At 38.0% G+C, this 14,300-nt stretch overlaps 1 protein-coding gene across 1 annotated transcript; it reads left to right on the forward strand.

The window, feature by feature from the left end:
* Positions 1 to 1,718: 1,718 nt before the first annotated feature.
* LOC103462582 (C-type lectin domain family 18 member A-like) lies at positions 1,719 to 7,355 on the forward strand. Its single transcript, XM_081605203.1, is given in 7 exon segments — positions 1,719 to 2,027; positions 2,029 to 2,177; positions 3,960 to 4,066; positions 4,169 to 4,298; positions 4,448 to 4,544; positions 4,934 to 5,025; positions 6,722 to 7,355. Coding segments are annotated over 7 exon segments (738 nt in total). The 5' UTR covers positions 1,719 to 1,875; the 3' UTR covers positions 6,733 to 7,355.
* Positions 7,356 to 14,300: the final 6,945 nt, after the last annotated feature.

Raw genomic sequence — 14,300 nt, forward strand, 5'->3', positions numbered from 1 at the left:
AAAAACTTGTCTTTCCAGTTTTGAAAGGAGACCTTAAATCAAATCATATTTATATTTATACCACGGGGGAACAGGAAGCCATATACCAATGACGAAAAGATCATACACACTTTAGAGTTGTAGTAAAAAATAGTAAAATAACAAAAAGTACTTCAGTTACATTTATTTTGTAGGAATTGTTATGGGTACTATATGTCTTTGCAATAGGTAACAAATGAAATGAAAAGATTATTTATTTTAAACATGGTGTTTTATCCAGATTTATAAAGACATTAAAGTTTGGGCTATTCTACATTTTTCCAGTGTGAAATTTTGTTGAAGGTATTCTAATAAAATTATTCTAGTACTTTTGCACTAGAAAAAAGTACTAGTGCAACCAAAGTGTTACAGGATTTTATATTTGAAAGATTAGTAATACATTGTTTTCTATGTATGTATCTAGTATTTCTACGTAGTAATTGATAATGTATAAATAAGTAATTTCTTGGGTTTAGTCTTATGGTTTTGTCTCCACTGTGAACCTCCACTGATCCTGTGGATCTTTTCTATATCACAGCTACAAGATACCAAAAATAATTAGCTAGATTGTGAAAATGAACAGGAGCTGGACCCAATGCATTAAACCTAAACCTGGAAATTTCCACTATGTTAAACTAGAATAGATTTAAAGCCTCTAACACATAAATACAAAATCACCCTCTGGAAATGACTTGTTGCCAGTTTTGCTTGTAAACCTTGCTGACCGTTAACATTATATTTACTGTTTTCTAGGTGTTAAAGATTAATATTTGCCTGCAGGATAAAAAGAAATCAATACAAACAACTACTGTCTGTGCTTACAGGAATGGGATGAGCAGCTTGCTGTGCTTGCTAAGGAACAGGCTGCGTTGTGCAGCCAAGGCACTTCCCTTCTCCACACGCCGAGCTTCGGTCACACTGGCTGGAACATGCATCTCTCCGCTGACGTTGCCGCCTCGTTTTCCAGCATCGTCGATGCCTGGTTTGAAGAGGGAAAATATTTTTTGTACTACAGTGCACGATGTAGAGAAAGTGCAACCTGTCGGCACTACACACAGGTAGCATAGAAATCTCCTTACATGTGTTTGGGCTTTGTGAAATAATGTAATTATTCACAAGACTTGTAGTTGTATCTTTATAAAAACAATAGAGACTTGGAGTGATTGATCCAATTGCTGTTTGCAGCTGGTTTGGACTACCTCAAGTCATGTGGGCTGTGCCAGCCAGCAGTGTCTGAGAGATGGGCTCCTCTGGAAGATATTTGCCTGTGCGTATTACCCAGGATAAGTCTTGTCCTTTTTCTCTACATCAATATTTATTCATTTATTTCGAAAAGGCAATAAAACGTAAAAAATAATTAGACAAATAATCATGCCAACTGACATGCAATTCTACATAATTTGTTAGAAAAGGAACAGGTAGAAGATGCAGGATCTTTTTATTTCCTGCCCCTCAATAGATTTATATAATGCTATGTTAGAGAATAAAGGTAGCTGTAGGAAATCGATCCAGCCACTGTGTCTCCCTGTGGGTTGCTGCATACTGTGTGCTACTGGTGATGCAGGGGTAACTGGGAAACGAATGGTCGCCTGGTGACGACCTATAAGGGAGGGCCGCACTGCTCTCTCTGCACCTCTCTCATGTCCGGCTGTTTCCGACTGTGGGACCACGTAGGCGGACTGTGTGGTAAGACTATTTAATCTTAAAAATGTATTTTATTCCTGAGATCATCTGAAGTGATTTGTGTGCATTAGCATCCTGCTTGTTTTCATTTCTTTGAATCAGAAATTCAAAGAAATGAATTTCTGATTCAAAGAATCAGAAATTCCAAAGAACCAAAAGGCAGCTCATTGCAACATGGCAATGAGCTGCCATGTTGCGGGCAACATGGCAGCTCATTACGACCGCCTCAATCTTACATCCTGCAAATGCGAGTGTGACCTGGGATTCACCGGACGCTTCTGTCAGGGTAATGCTTGTTATTCTGCGTATATTTTGTCCAGTTATATAATTTATAAACAGAAAGCTGAACAGTCGGATCTACATGTGCCTTATGTGTTTGTCAGTAAGATGCAGCATGCCGTGTTTTTATAGTCGTTTCAAAGAAGAAGAATGCTCCTGCGTGTGTGATGTTGGCTTCGGTGGTGCTGAGTGCACAGGTGAGCCCAGCTTGTCTTATTTTATTTTTTCTTTTAATTCCTTTGAATGTTAACCTCAACAGGCTGCAACAGAACTCTAACAACCTGTACAGTACTCTATACTATATATATATTTTACAACTAACTGCTGAGGGAAAAAAAAACCCAAATAAAACATTTCTCACTTGTTAAATTGAGGTCAAAATAAGCCAGCTTAGAAAACAAAAACCGCCTTAACGTTGCAGGTTAAGATACAGTATACATTTGTATACCTTCAATACTATAAATATCATGCAACAAAATGGGAGGGTATACCTGGGGTATTAAAAATGATTGGGAGCAAAGAATAAATACCCTGAAAAAGGAGAATGGATCTCCAACTTAAGACAAAAATATTAATTTGTTATATGTAATCGAATTAAGTTTGTCATACTTACTTTATTTACATTTGTTCAACATGACAGCTTAAAAAATATTTACCTGGATGAACTTAATTTGATTACACATTTTTTAAAAGTTGGAGCTCCATTCTCTTTTTTTTAATAATGGCCATAAAGTAAAGAACATAATCTGAGGAGCAGGTCAGTTTTAGTAGCTTGAGGCAGAAAGTTGTGTAGCAGGATCTGCTTTTGATTTTGCAGCAGTTTAAAGAATTTATGGAGCGACTGTCAGGTCTCTGAAAGGGGTTGATGCCTTGTTTCTGCAGCATGTCTAAAACAGATTTTGCACAAAAAGCAGGAACTATAAAATCCCCTCACTGTCCTCTGCAGGACCCAGGACTCCCTTATATCTGATTCTGAACACATTCAACCACATCCTGCTGTTCTTTTGCAGTCTCAACTTAGATTCAAATTTCCAGCTCCTCCCAAGAGCTATCATCTTCTGTACATCATTTTTTGTTTTTTTTTTTCCCAGCAATTTTATTTTATCTTATATCTCACAGATTTTTTTCTGTTGTTAATTTGGAATTTTGAAACCATTTTGCATTGAGAAATATTATGTGTCTTAAGACGGCGGCTCACTAACAATAAGTGAATAATACCAATGAAAGAATCAATTAGATTATTCCTGTCTCCAGAAATGATTTGATTGAGAGGCAGGTTATATCCTGGACAGACTGCCGGTCCATCACAGGGCAGCACAGAGACGATCCAAACAAATGACCATGCAGCCAGACCAGTTAACATAGCATGAATGCTTCTGGACTATGGGAAGCCGGAGGAGCCACAGAGAACCCGCTCATGCAGGGGGAGAACATGCAGAAAGACCCCCGGTCAAAATTCAAATCCAGGACCTCACAAAAAAAAAAAAAACATAAAAAAATTAACATAAATCACTTCAAAACATGTTACTCTCCAGTGCAGGATATTTACTATTCTTATGCAAAGTCACAATGTGAGCATTTATTCCATGGCGAGGACAAAAACAACTGGTAAAAAAATAAAATTGTTGCATAATGATACAACAGAGCTCTGTTTATTATTTTTCTTTCTTTTGGTACAACCTTGTTGATGAGTTAATTCTGTTTCTTTAATGTCACTTAAATCTTGCAATCTCGTTTTGCTTATTCTAGAGGCATCTTGTGTTTGACATTTTCTTGAATAAAATGGGCTCATTCGATATATCCATTAATGCAGATAAGAAATAAACCAAGCATTATCCGGTTCAATTGGATGCTTGGATATTCATCAGCTTTTACAAATACTTTCAAGTGTGGGAACAATATTTAAGACTGTATTTTGATTAAAACCCATTTCTGACGGTTCATATAATTATATTTTTCTTTGTGTACTTTGTCAACAGAAAAGGTGCAGTTCCCCTTTCACAGCTGTGATCTTACGATAGATGGAACTTGCTTCATGGTGTCTTTGGAGGCTGACAGCTACTATGGGGCCAAAACTCGCTGCCAGGTCAGAGTATAATAGCATTACAGAGAGCTGTGGGCAAATAAATGGAGATAGTTACGGTACCTTTGAATCAATGCATTTCTTTTTTTTTTTTTAAACAAACAGGGACTTGGGGGAACTTTAGCTGAGATTCACAGCCAGAAAGTTAAGGACATTGTAGTGTTTTATCTAAGTGAGCTGGAGGCGAGCAATGAAGTCACCAACACCGACTTTGGAACGAGAAACTTCTGGATAGGTACAGCCATTCACACCGGCACATCAAATAAACGTTCATATAAGTCCACACAGCAGGTCAGACTAGTTTGCATCTGTTTACTTTCTGTTTTAGGCCGTTTAGATAGCACATGAATAAAGCGGTAATGTTTCAGTATTTTTTCTTTACAGGTTTGACATATAAGCCTCCAAGAGACTCATTTCGCTGGGACACAGGAGAGCTCCTTCGATTCAGCAGCTTTGCCTCTGGGCAGCCTGACAACCAAGGGTATAAAACATATTTCACAGCAGACTTAAGCTGCTGTGGCGGGCATCATAAACACAGACAGCTAAGGGCATTGGGACTTAGATAAACAAATGAAACACATCAGCAGGTGAAAAAAATGTGTTTTTGAATAGACACGTTTTTTTTTTTTCCTGAACGGAGGACAGTAATATTTCCTGACATCTTTACTGATAAGAGGTTCACATTTATGCGCTTTGTTCTTGTAGCAGAGTTGAATAGTAATAATGCTACCTGTTAATTAAGAGATAATTATTTTTAAACGAGCAGATGTTTGTAGCTCAACATTGAAACAGCTCTTTCTTTTCTTGGAAGCAACGCTGCAGGTGAAGCCTGTGTTTACTGTTACTCACAGCTTCTCGTTTTCTGTGCAGTTTCGGAAACTGTGTTGAACTGCAGGCACTGAGCACTTTCAACTGGAATGATCAGCGCTGCAAAACCAGGAACCGATACATTTGCCAGCATGGTAAGGCCCCTGCAGGCAGACACTCAATAGAAGAGTGGAAGGAGGTAAAGGTTCTCCAAATGCCCACCAGTGATACACAGTCAGACCCTCTTGTCTTAAAATACACCTGCTGACCACAGGATCTGCATTTGTGTGCTATGCCATCAGCGTGACGCTTTTTCTGCTGAAATTGCAGCTCTTTTTGTGAATTGACAAAAGAAAATGTTGAGGAATATAAGTAAAGTAGTAGTGAGTTTTTGCTCTGAATGCAAAAAGGGGCAGTGAGTTTATAAACAAAGTCATTTCTACTTAACCGCAGGCACATATTCATGGTGGTCTTCAACGGAACAATGAATTGTCCTCTCATATTTCTCCCCCAAACTCAGCATTGTTCTGCATTTGTAGCATCAGCTGCACTGAGGCCAAAACCCAGCAGGCTGTGAAACTGAGCCGTTTGCCTAAAGGGCAACATTTGGTGCTGGAAAGTTACAACTTCTTTTATGTAACTGACATTGACTGCACATTTTATACCCTTCTTAAAAATTATGAAAAGATTACTTTGATATTCAAGTTTATAGTCAGATCTACAACCCCCAAGCTACATATCATAAATGACTATTACCAGCCGGAAAACCTCAGTGGAAGCTTAAAAACATGTTTTACTTTAGCTGGTTGGCTCTTTTTCTTTCAGGCGTAACACAGACTGCCCTTTTAAATTTCAGCTGCCCTTCGCTAGGCCTGCTGTGCTCCTCCGTGTCCATGCAATTAGAGGTACCTTGTGTCTCTGGTAATCACTGGGGGTTAAGAGTAAAATGTTAATCTTCTGTGTCCAAAACCCCCCCCAAAAAACGGCTAAATTCTCAGTGTGATAGTGACTACACATTTAAACCTGCTTTTCAGTTCAAATCAATCGCACTCAGTGCTTACCATCAAGAACCCCCCCAAGCAATCAATACATGTCGTTTTCACAAAGACTCCCACTGTTTGGACACACATACCACTTACATTGATCGAGAAGAATGAGATGGTGGCAGATGTTTAGCGTTGTCCATTTACGGCTGTCTTTGCTAAGTTTTGGTGTGTCATCTGGTATCGATCCGTTGAAGCTCAATCTGCTCTGAATGCAGTCAGTGTTGCTAAGACACCAGCTTTTACAAAACGGCTTTTTGGGGACCCCACTATGTCTCACTTCTTTGTGGTACAAAATTAGCACATCGTGATCAAAACGTTGCTTATGGGTTGCATTTTGTCAAGAGGGCTTACTCTTTTAGTTGAACTTTTTTATTAATTATGCTAACCGCAAGAGTTTATTCTTCCCCAGTCAAAGATTTCAGCAGCTATTTTCTCTAACTAAAAAAATAAAAATAAAAAATAAAAATAAAGCAATTTAGAAAAAAATTGCTCTACTTTGTTAATTGCTTATAAAATGATAAGTGGATATCATGCCTGAGGCAAAGTCTGAACAGTGTTCCTCCAGAGGAGTGTATGCTTGGCATCCTTTTTTTGCCCCATTATGTGCATAACAAGAATTTAACGCTTCATGTCTCATTAGCAGCTTTTTCTCTCACATCTTTTTACTGGAGTTGAAGAACAACTGAGGAACTGGCACAGACTCAGACACTTCCACATATTCATCTTCCATGTTTCTGTTCAGTCTCTTTCTCAGTATGGTGTATGTGTTGTTCATGGGTCGTGTGTGTATTTGTGCATTTTGCAGATCCAGAGTAGATTGCACGGTGGGAGGAAGCCAGGTGACCTGGATGCTTTCGGTTGGCTTCACTGCTGCTGCATGAATTACTGTTTTATTGTGAGTGGATAAGTGTAGATTAGATCTACTGTGTAAATACTGTGCATAATTTAATGTTTTATGAAGCATTTGCTCTTGTTTTGTAAAGTCCACTTTTTGCTGTGGCAACTTGAATTTTTACTTCAATACTAATTGATAAAGGATTATCTTATCGGACCAATTAGAAAAGTCGCTGTTTATTTGCTTTCTGCACTTTCAAAATGGGCCTCTTCTCTTTTTTACTAAAACTTCTCATTTACTCTGCCCCGCCTGATGGGTTAGTCTTCCTGCTTTTTGATTGTACTCTTGCTCCAACAAACTTGTAGCAAATGGTTGAATTACCTGCTCAGTGTGCCATTAAGTTCTGCAAAAGGCCTGTTTATGACCCTTATATAATTAAAGGTAGAAGCCTGAAAAACATAACATCTGTAAAAGTGGTAACATTAAAGTGAACAATTATTGAGATTTTATTAGCCTACTTCATGCTGTCAGACAGGTGAAGTAGGTTAATTGATTCTGCAGGATGAATCGGTTTCTGACATTTTAAGCTGGTGTTATAACATTGCCTAATACGTAACTGCCCCTGCCACCCTGTCTCCATGAAAGTGTAGTGAGGTTTAGGGGTGCTGGTGGGATTGTTTGCCCAGGGTGCCTAACAGGCTAGGACCGCCTCTGTCTGCAGGTCAGGTATTATTCAAGTGTGCCTGAAAATTGAACCAAAAATTTGATTAACTGGTAGTTAATTTATGCTTCAACATAAAGGCAATTTATTTTTTCTTTTCATGCAAATATATTATTTCTACTAATGAATAAAAGTAATTTTTTGTCTGTCTGGTTATTGTCCAATATTAACACTTAGATTTAAGATTTAAGCATTTCCACAAAAAAAAAAACCCAGCAAGAAAAAGAGGAAACCTGGATGGCTTTTGCATGGCAGTGAACGCGTCACAAAAATACTTCAGTAACGTACTTCATAGGAATAGCTTGGAGCGCCATTAATAGATTGTTTTGATTTGTAAATAAAACCATTTCTTTTCATGAGATTTTTTCTTCCCACTCCAACAAAAGCCACTGCAACTGGGTTTCGATTTTTCTAGGAGACATTATTTATGTGCAATGAAAGAGAACTTTAATTTAAGTCTGTAAGCAAAAAATCCTGCCTCTGTAAGCATCTTTCCAATTATCACGCAGCACTCACAGTAACAATCCAAGCCTGTTTGCATGTACAAGCAAACAGACACAGATGTTCTCTCTGTCTAATTGAACCACAGCTTCCCACTGAACTTCTGGTCATGGAGTTCTCAGTAAACCATGGTTTCAACATTTTATTTCCAAACTCGTGGAAAACAGGGTCGAAGTTAAAGGTTTCACCTCTGCAGGAATATGAGGTAAAAATCACGCTGGACAGAGAAGGAGACGTCAGAATGACGGTGCCTCATACGAAGAAAGGTGTAAAAGGCTGAAAACAAGGCCATCAGACACAGCAGTGAAATGATGCAAATGAAAAACAGCAACAAGCTGACAGGTTTAAACTCTCCTAATTACGCTTGTGCTCCACTGAGTTTCAATTTCCTCAAATTTCTGTCTCTGAAAGTGTGCAATACCTCTAATTGATGCATCACACAAAAACATAAAACCAATGTGAAATAACTCACGGTGCATTGTTGCCCCTCGTTCTTCCAACACGTAAACGGCGATCCGACAAGGACATCTCCAGAGCTGTGGGTATTTGAGTGAGGCAGAATAAGCTTGACCTCACACTGTCATTAAATGAGATGTGCTGTGTAATAAACTTTTTCTTTCTTCTTTTTTTTTTCTGCTGATGTGTTAGTTCTTGGCTGTCTACAAAGATTGCGAGTGCAGAATGTTTAAGAGTCTGCCTGAGAGTGTACAGTGAATGAACGAGTATTTGCCTCGTATGATTTGCTCGCTCGGTTTCCTGCTGCTCTCATGGTGCCCCCCGATAAGCCGGCGCTGCAGCAGAGGGTTTCAGAATGGCGCTGGTGGCAGTGGAATTAGCTTCCATTGTCATGATAATGACAGTGATACTCTTGGCCCTTCCAACTCAGTCCAGCTATTGTACGGAAACAGGAATGCAATTTCTCCTTCAGCGGCAGCCGACAATCCTCTGCGAGAGTGAAAGGTCTCTAAATGACTCTCCATTCATGCAAGGCTGAGGGGCCAGCAGCCAATTAAAGTGGGAGCAGGCGAACAGTGCCATCCTGAAGACCTGAAACTCTCTCTAAGCACACAGACAGAGCAACACACACACACACACACACAATTTGTTGTATTTTTGCTTCTTCAAACAACATCTAATCCTGTAAACTAGTTTTTCTTCTTGCAGACCTGAGTTTTACAGGGCCACCGGCAGTGTGCACTAAATAACTTAACCAGCAGTCATACAGCTTTAGCAGCACAAGTTGCCAATTTAAAAATGCTGTAATATGCGAGTAGGGGGAACTAGGTCCGGGGAAAGCCAAAAATATTTTTCAACTCAATACATCATGGTTAAATTTTTTGGAGGCATTTAGGGAATTAGACAGTCTCCTCTGGGTATTTATCTGCCGGCTGAAGCAGAGTCCTGACAGCGGGTGAAAGGTCCACAGAGTGTTTGCTCGGTTGAGCTGTGAGTAAACTGAACATGTGCTGCCCAGCTATATGACCCACAAGTTTAAAAAAAGACATTTGACCAAATTAATTTGCTTTAAAAAGTGTTACTGCCAAAAAAAATCTCTACAAAGGGCAACAGTGCTCTTTAATGACACGTCTACCTCGAGCAGGGTTTATGTGAGGTCTTGGACGGTCATACTAAGCCTTAAATGTAATAATCCTATTGAACTGAAAAAGTCTTAAATATGCCCCGGTTTCAATATCAGTTCTCAAAATACATGTAGCTACAAGATGGTGTGTGTCTCTATGTGAAGATTTGACATAAATCTGTTAATTACTGAGAAATTTGAATATCTTGAAACAATAAAGGTAAAAAAAAGGTCGGTGAAACGTAAAACCAAATAGGGAAAGATAGGGAAATATGCACCTGGGATTAAATCAGGGTTTTGATCAAAACAACACAATCTCAATGTAGGTTATTATTAAGATGTTAACTTTAACACGGCGTTATTTGAGATAAAATAAGCAGGTTTCTTTTTCACATTTTTAGTGTCTTTTCCACAAATGGGAAAATAGAGCAGTAGATCTCAAGTCCCCCCCTCAGAAATCTCTAATTCACATGTGATATTATAAAACCCGGGTTTAGATGAAAGCCCTCATATATCTGCAATCAGCCTCCAATTATCGCTCTTTACATCTGAATGAGGAACTCCAGCTGTACTGTGGGGATCTGATGATACAAGCGGAGGAGTAACCGTTTATTTTTATAAGGAGGGGTAAATAACACAGACAGAATTACCGTGTGGGTTTCTAATCATCTTTACAAATCAAGGAGGGACCGCACTCAGCACTCATTTCATGTCTTTATTCAGCGACTGTTTACCAGAAGTGGAACAGAGCGTTCACATTTCCTATTTATTCGCTTTTGCATTTCTTTTTCACTGCTGTACTGAAAGTAAATAACACAAGGGCTTTCTATTATGAGAGCAAGATTTAATAAAGATTCTGAATTCTTTCAAAAATGTTTTTTTTCTTTTGCTTTTTTTCTTGCTTTTAATGAAGTCTTCTCTAAATGCTTTTCAGATTTAGAAAACAAAATCATACGGACAAAAGCATCCACTTGTTTACAGAAAACATGAAAAATATGCATCAATGCAGTTTAATCTCAATGTAGTCAAAGGACTGCAATGACTACGCTCATCCTCAATCACTGTTAAACAATTATTCGTCCTTCTTTTATCTACACCATCCCCCCCACCCCTCTCTCTCTTTCCCTCTCTCTTATTTTCTATTTTCAGAGCAGTCAGTGTTGAGCTTCCCACAGCATTTGGATGCAAGATGAACTTTGATAAGAGTTAATGAGAATGCAGCATTGTGCAGGCAAATAATGGCTCAGGCTGCACTTGAGAGCCTCCTCACCAGGAAATGGACTGCAAAGAGCCACAGCCAGCCACTCCTCAAGGTTCAGCAGAGGAAAAGGAGAGAGGAAGGAGGCAGAGAGGTGCAGAGAAAGTCATGCATGTTTGAGGCATGGAGGCGCAGGGTGCAGATATAATGACTGATAATTACTGTATTTACACGACCAAGCTTTTACACCGCAGGAAAAAAAAACAAAAAAAAAACTGCGCCCCGCACTTACTGTATGTCCTTGTAAATCCTGTGGTTTTAATGGAATGTGAATTGTAAACACGTCAAAAAATAAGCGTGTATATAAAGAATAGTATCTTTCTTGTGTAAAAGAAAAATCTATGTGAGATGTTAATATTATGTTGTTTCTGAGTGCTTTCAATTTAGATGTAATTTTGACTCACGTAACATGACTGCCAGTCAGCACTGATGGAAGAAAAATCCTGTTTTTTTGACCTTATTGTTTTTGTAAACCAGCACACTCATAGCACAAAAGGAAAAATTTTCCCAGTTCCCCTTAGTGGTGCAGAGCACACAGATTTGACCTTTCAAAAGCTCTTTAAGATTCAGTCAGATAACAAACCAAGTTCCACTCATTGTTTTTTCTAAGCAATGTTTGAATGCACTTTGTAACTGCCTTCAACAAGTGAGCATCTCCTCAGACGAGACAAACGTATACTAATTTTACTAATTTCCTCAGGGTTTAAATCAATTTTGAGATCCAGAAAGTCATAATAAGCAGTAAGTTTCAATGTTGCTTGGTAAAACTTTAAATGTAAATTGCTCTTTTCTTCAATGAACTGGTTAAATGCTTGAAAAGTGAAAGCAGCTCCAGTGATGACAGGCTGGGGGGGTGGGGTTGTTTGCATTTCACACTTTGCTACATCTCACTGAGTGATGTGTGGAACCAGCCGACATCCAAAACCCCAGACCCATTAGAGACCATTACTGACTGCCAATCTCAGAACGACCTCCTGAACTCTGAGTTTCTACAAACTTTTGTCCAAACTAACACTGACAGCAAGCTGAGTTGGACTTTTCAGTCTATGACTGATAAACATTTAGCAGTTCAAACTATTGATTATTGAGAGGGAAAAAAATAGGCACGTCAATCATTTTAATAGCAATGATATTTCAGAAACATCACTCCTTCCAGTCAAATAATTGTGATATACAAAATCCAGAAAAATTTCACCATTTGTCAGATTTAATTTAGAATACAATAAAATAGAAATAAAACAGCAACATCAGAAATCCAGGTGTGCCAGCAGTATAACAAAGATAAGTTAAAATACAGAAAGTTAAGGAATAAACCTAGCGGACTCATTGCTGAGGCTTCTGCACTGCGCCTGCTGGATGGTAATACAGTGAAAGCGTAATGCTCCACTCGTGAAAGTAAATCTGTTCAGCTTCTCTTTGGCATTCAGACAACAATTCTGACTGCTACACTGCTGGACAGGATACGATAAAGAAAAATGAAACCAGAACAAGAAAAATTCTGCAAATAGCAGCAGGGATTTGTTTGCAGCAATAAAGTCTGATTGCTGCTGGGAGAAACACTGCAAAAACGAAATCTTACCACGTACTTTTGGTCTATCTAGTGACAATTTATCAGTATATTTGAAAAAAAGGTCAAACTGACTTACAAGTAACTTTTTGGCAATAATTATGAGCTTGTTTTAGGTAAATAATTTCTTGATATTGATAAAAAAGAAAATGATTTCCACAGGCAGATTATTTCACTTTTAACAGCACATTTTTTCACGTTATAAGTGAAATAATATGTCTTCTCTTTATAATACCAGTAGCCATTGTTTTGCAGCTTTAATTGGTTGTAAATAGATGAATTAGGAATAGCCCCTTTTAAAAGAGTTTTATTTTAACCAGTTTTAAAATGTTATTTTGTTGACAAAAAAGCTAAAACTATTCAGCATCAGACCAATTTTGTATAGCTTTCTTCTTAAATCTATTTTATAGGACATCTATTTTCTTTGATTGCGTTAATCAAGAAACAAATATGCCTCCATAGAAATTAGTCAGTCAGCCAGTGATTGGGATTCACAAATTCTGCAGTGATTGGCTCTAATCAGTAGCTGGCAGTTCAAATACTGAAAAATCAGAAACTTTTTTCCTGTTTATTAAATTGTTACAGGGTAGTGGAAGAATAATAATGCCAACAGATTTATAGTTAACTCCTTTTGCGTGAAAATTAGTGGAAAGAAAAGAATGGCTATAGAAACTGGTTCAGGCATCATAGCTCACATGGGCGTCCATTGATTTCCTCTAGTTGACCCAACAGCTCAATCCAGTACCTGACTGGACAGTCAGCCCAGTACAAAGATTTCAGTTCAGGTTTATTCAGAAGGTGGGTTTTTTTCATGTTAAAACCTTTGGTTTTGCTGAAAGTAGTTTTCTCCAAAAACACCAAAAATCCTGTGTCAGACAATCCAAAATATAACAAAATCCATTTAAATTGAAGTTCATGCTTATTTTTGGTCTGTGAAACTGACCGAGTGTTTTTTGGGACCCATCTTGTTTTGAATTTAGTAAAATTAAATTTGGGGGGCAAGGGTGATGTTTTCATGTATGAGAGACAAAGACTGGGATAATTCATATTCAAATTACTGGTGTAGCTTCTTATTAATATCAGACATGGCAACCCTTAGTGCATTAAACAGAAGGCAAATTGTCTCATTGTTTTGCATTGCATTCAAAAGGCTTGTTTAATTATGAATTTGAGTTGGTAGAGTCAAGTTTTTAAATTGTAGGAAAACAATCACACTAACAAGCTGTTAATGTCAGTAGCAAAGCAATTAATGTCAAATAACCGAGTGAGTCAAAGACTCACGTGACTTTAAGAACCCTATCAGGGATCTTAAATGTCCTAAAAGTGTAATTGTATCGACAGTAATTTACAAGCCTGAAACCCCTGACCTATTCAAGCTAAAGACACATTTTGGATAAGAGATAAAATGTTGACCCTAAATGTTTGTTACATTTAACAATAAATAAGTAAATTTAGACATTTGAGTAGGGATTATCTAAACGCAATAAAATTGTCAGGACGTAAGACCTAAAAGAAATTTGGGGTTTGGCTGTAAAAGCCACTGGGTTGCAAGAGTGAGTATAGTTTTTCTGCACTTTTTAACACAACCTATTGGATACAGTCCATTCTCAGTCCTAGCACACACATTTACATTATGAGTGCATCCTTTTTTGCAGTCAAGGATAATTTTTTTCTGTTTTGCATAAAAAAAATTATAAAAAAAGACGAAAGCATTATTTGCTGTTTTCCATTCCTAAAGCTGTAAATATGTTTTTATGAGGTCATAAATCTGGCTGAGCAGGTTCAAGAGATCATGGTTGAGTGATTTAAACGTATGTGGCATTTCTGAAGCAAGCAAGAAAAAAAGTGATTTACTTTAACCTTTGTGCTTTCTTAATGGCTAGTCAGTTTTAGAAGAGAAAGCAATGCCTACTGACCAGAAAG

The sequence above is a fragment of the Poecilia reticulata genome, chromosome 3 (genome assembly GCF_904066995.2).
Source record: "Poecilia reticulata chromosome 3, P_reticulata-male-v2, whole genome shotgun sequence".
Lineage (NCBI taxonomy): Eukaryota > Metazoa > Chordata > Actinopteri > Cyprinodontiformes > Poeciliidae > Poecilia > Poecilia reticulata.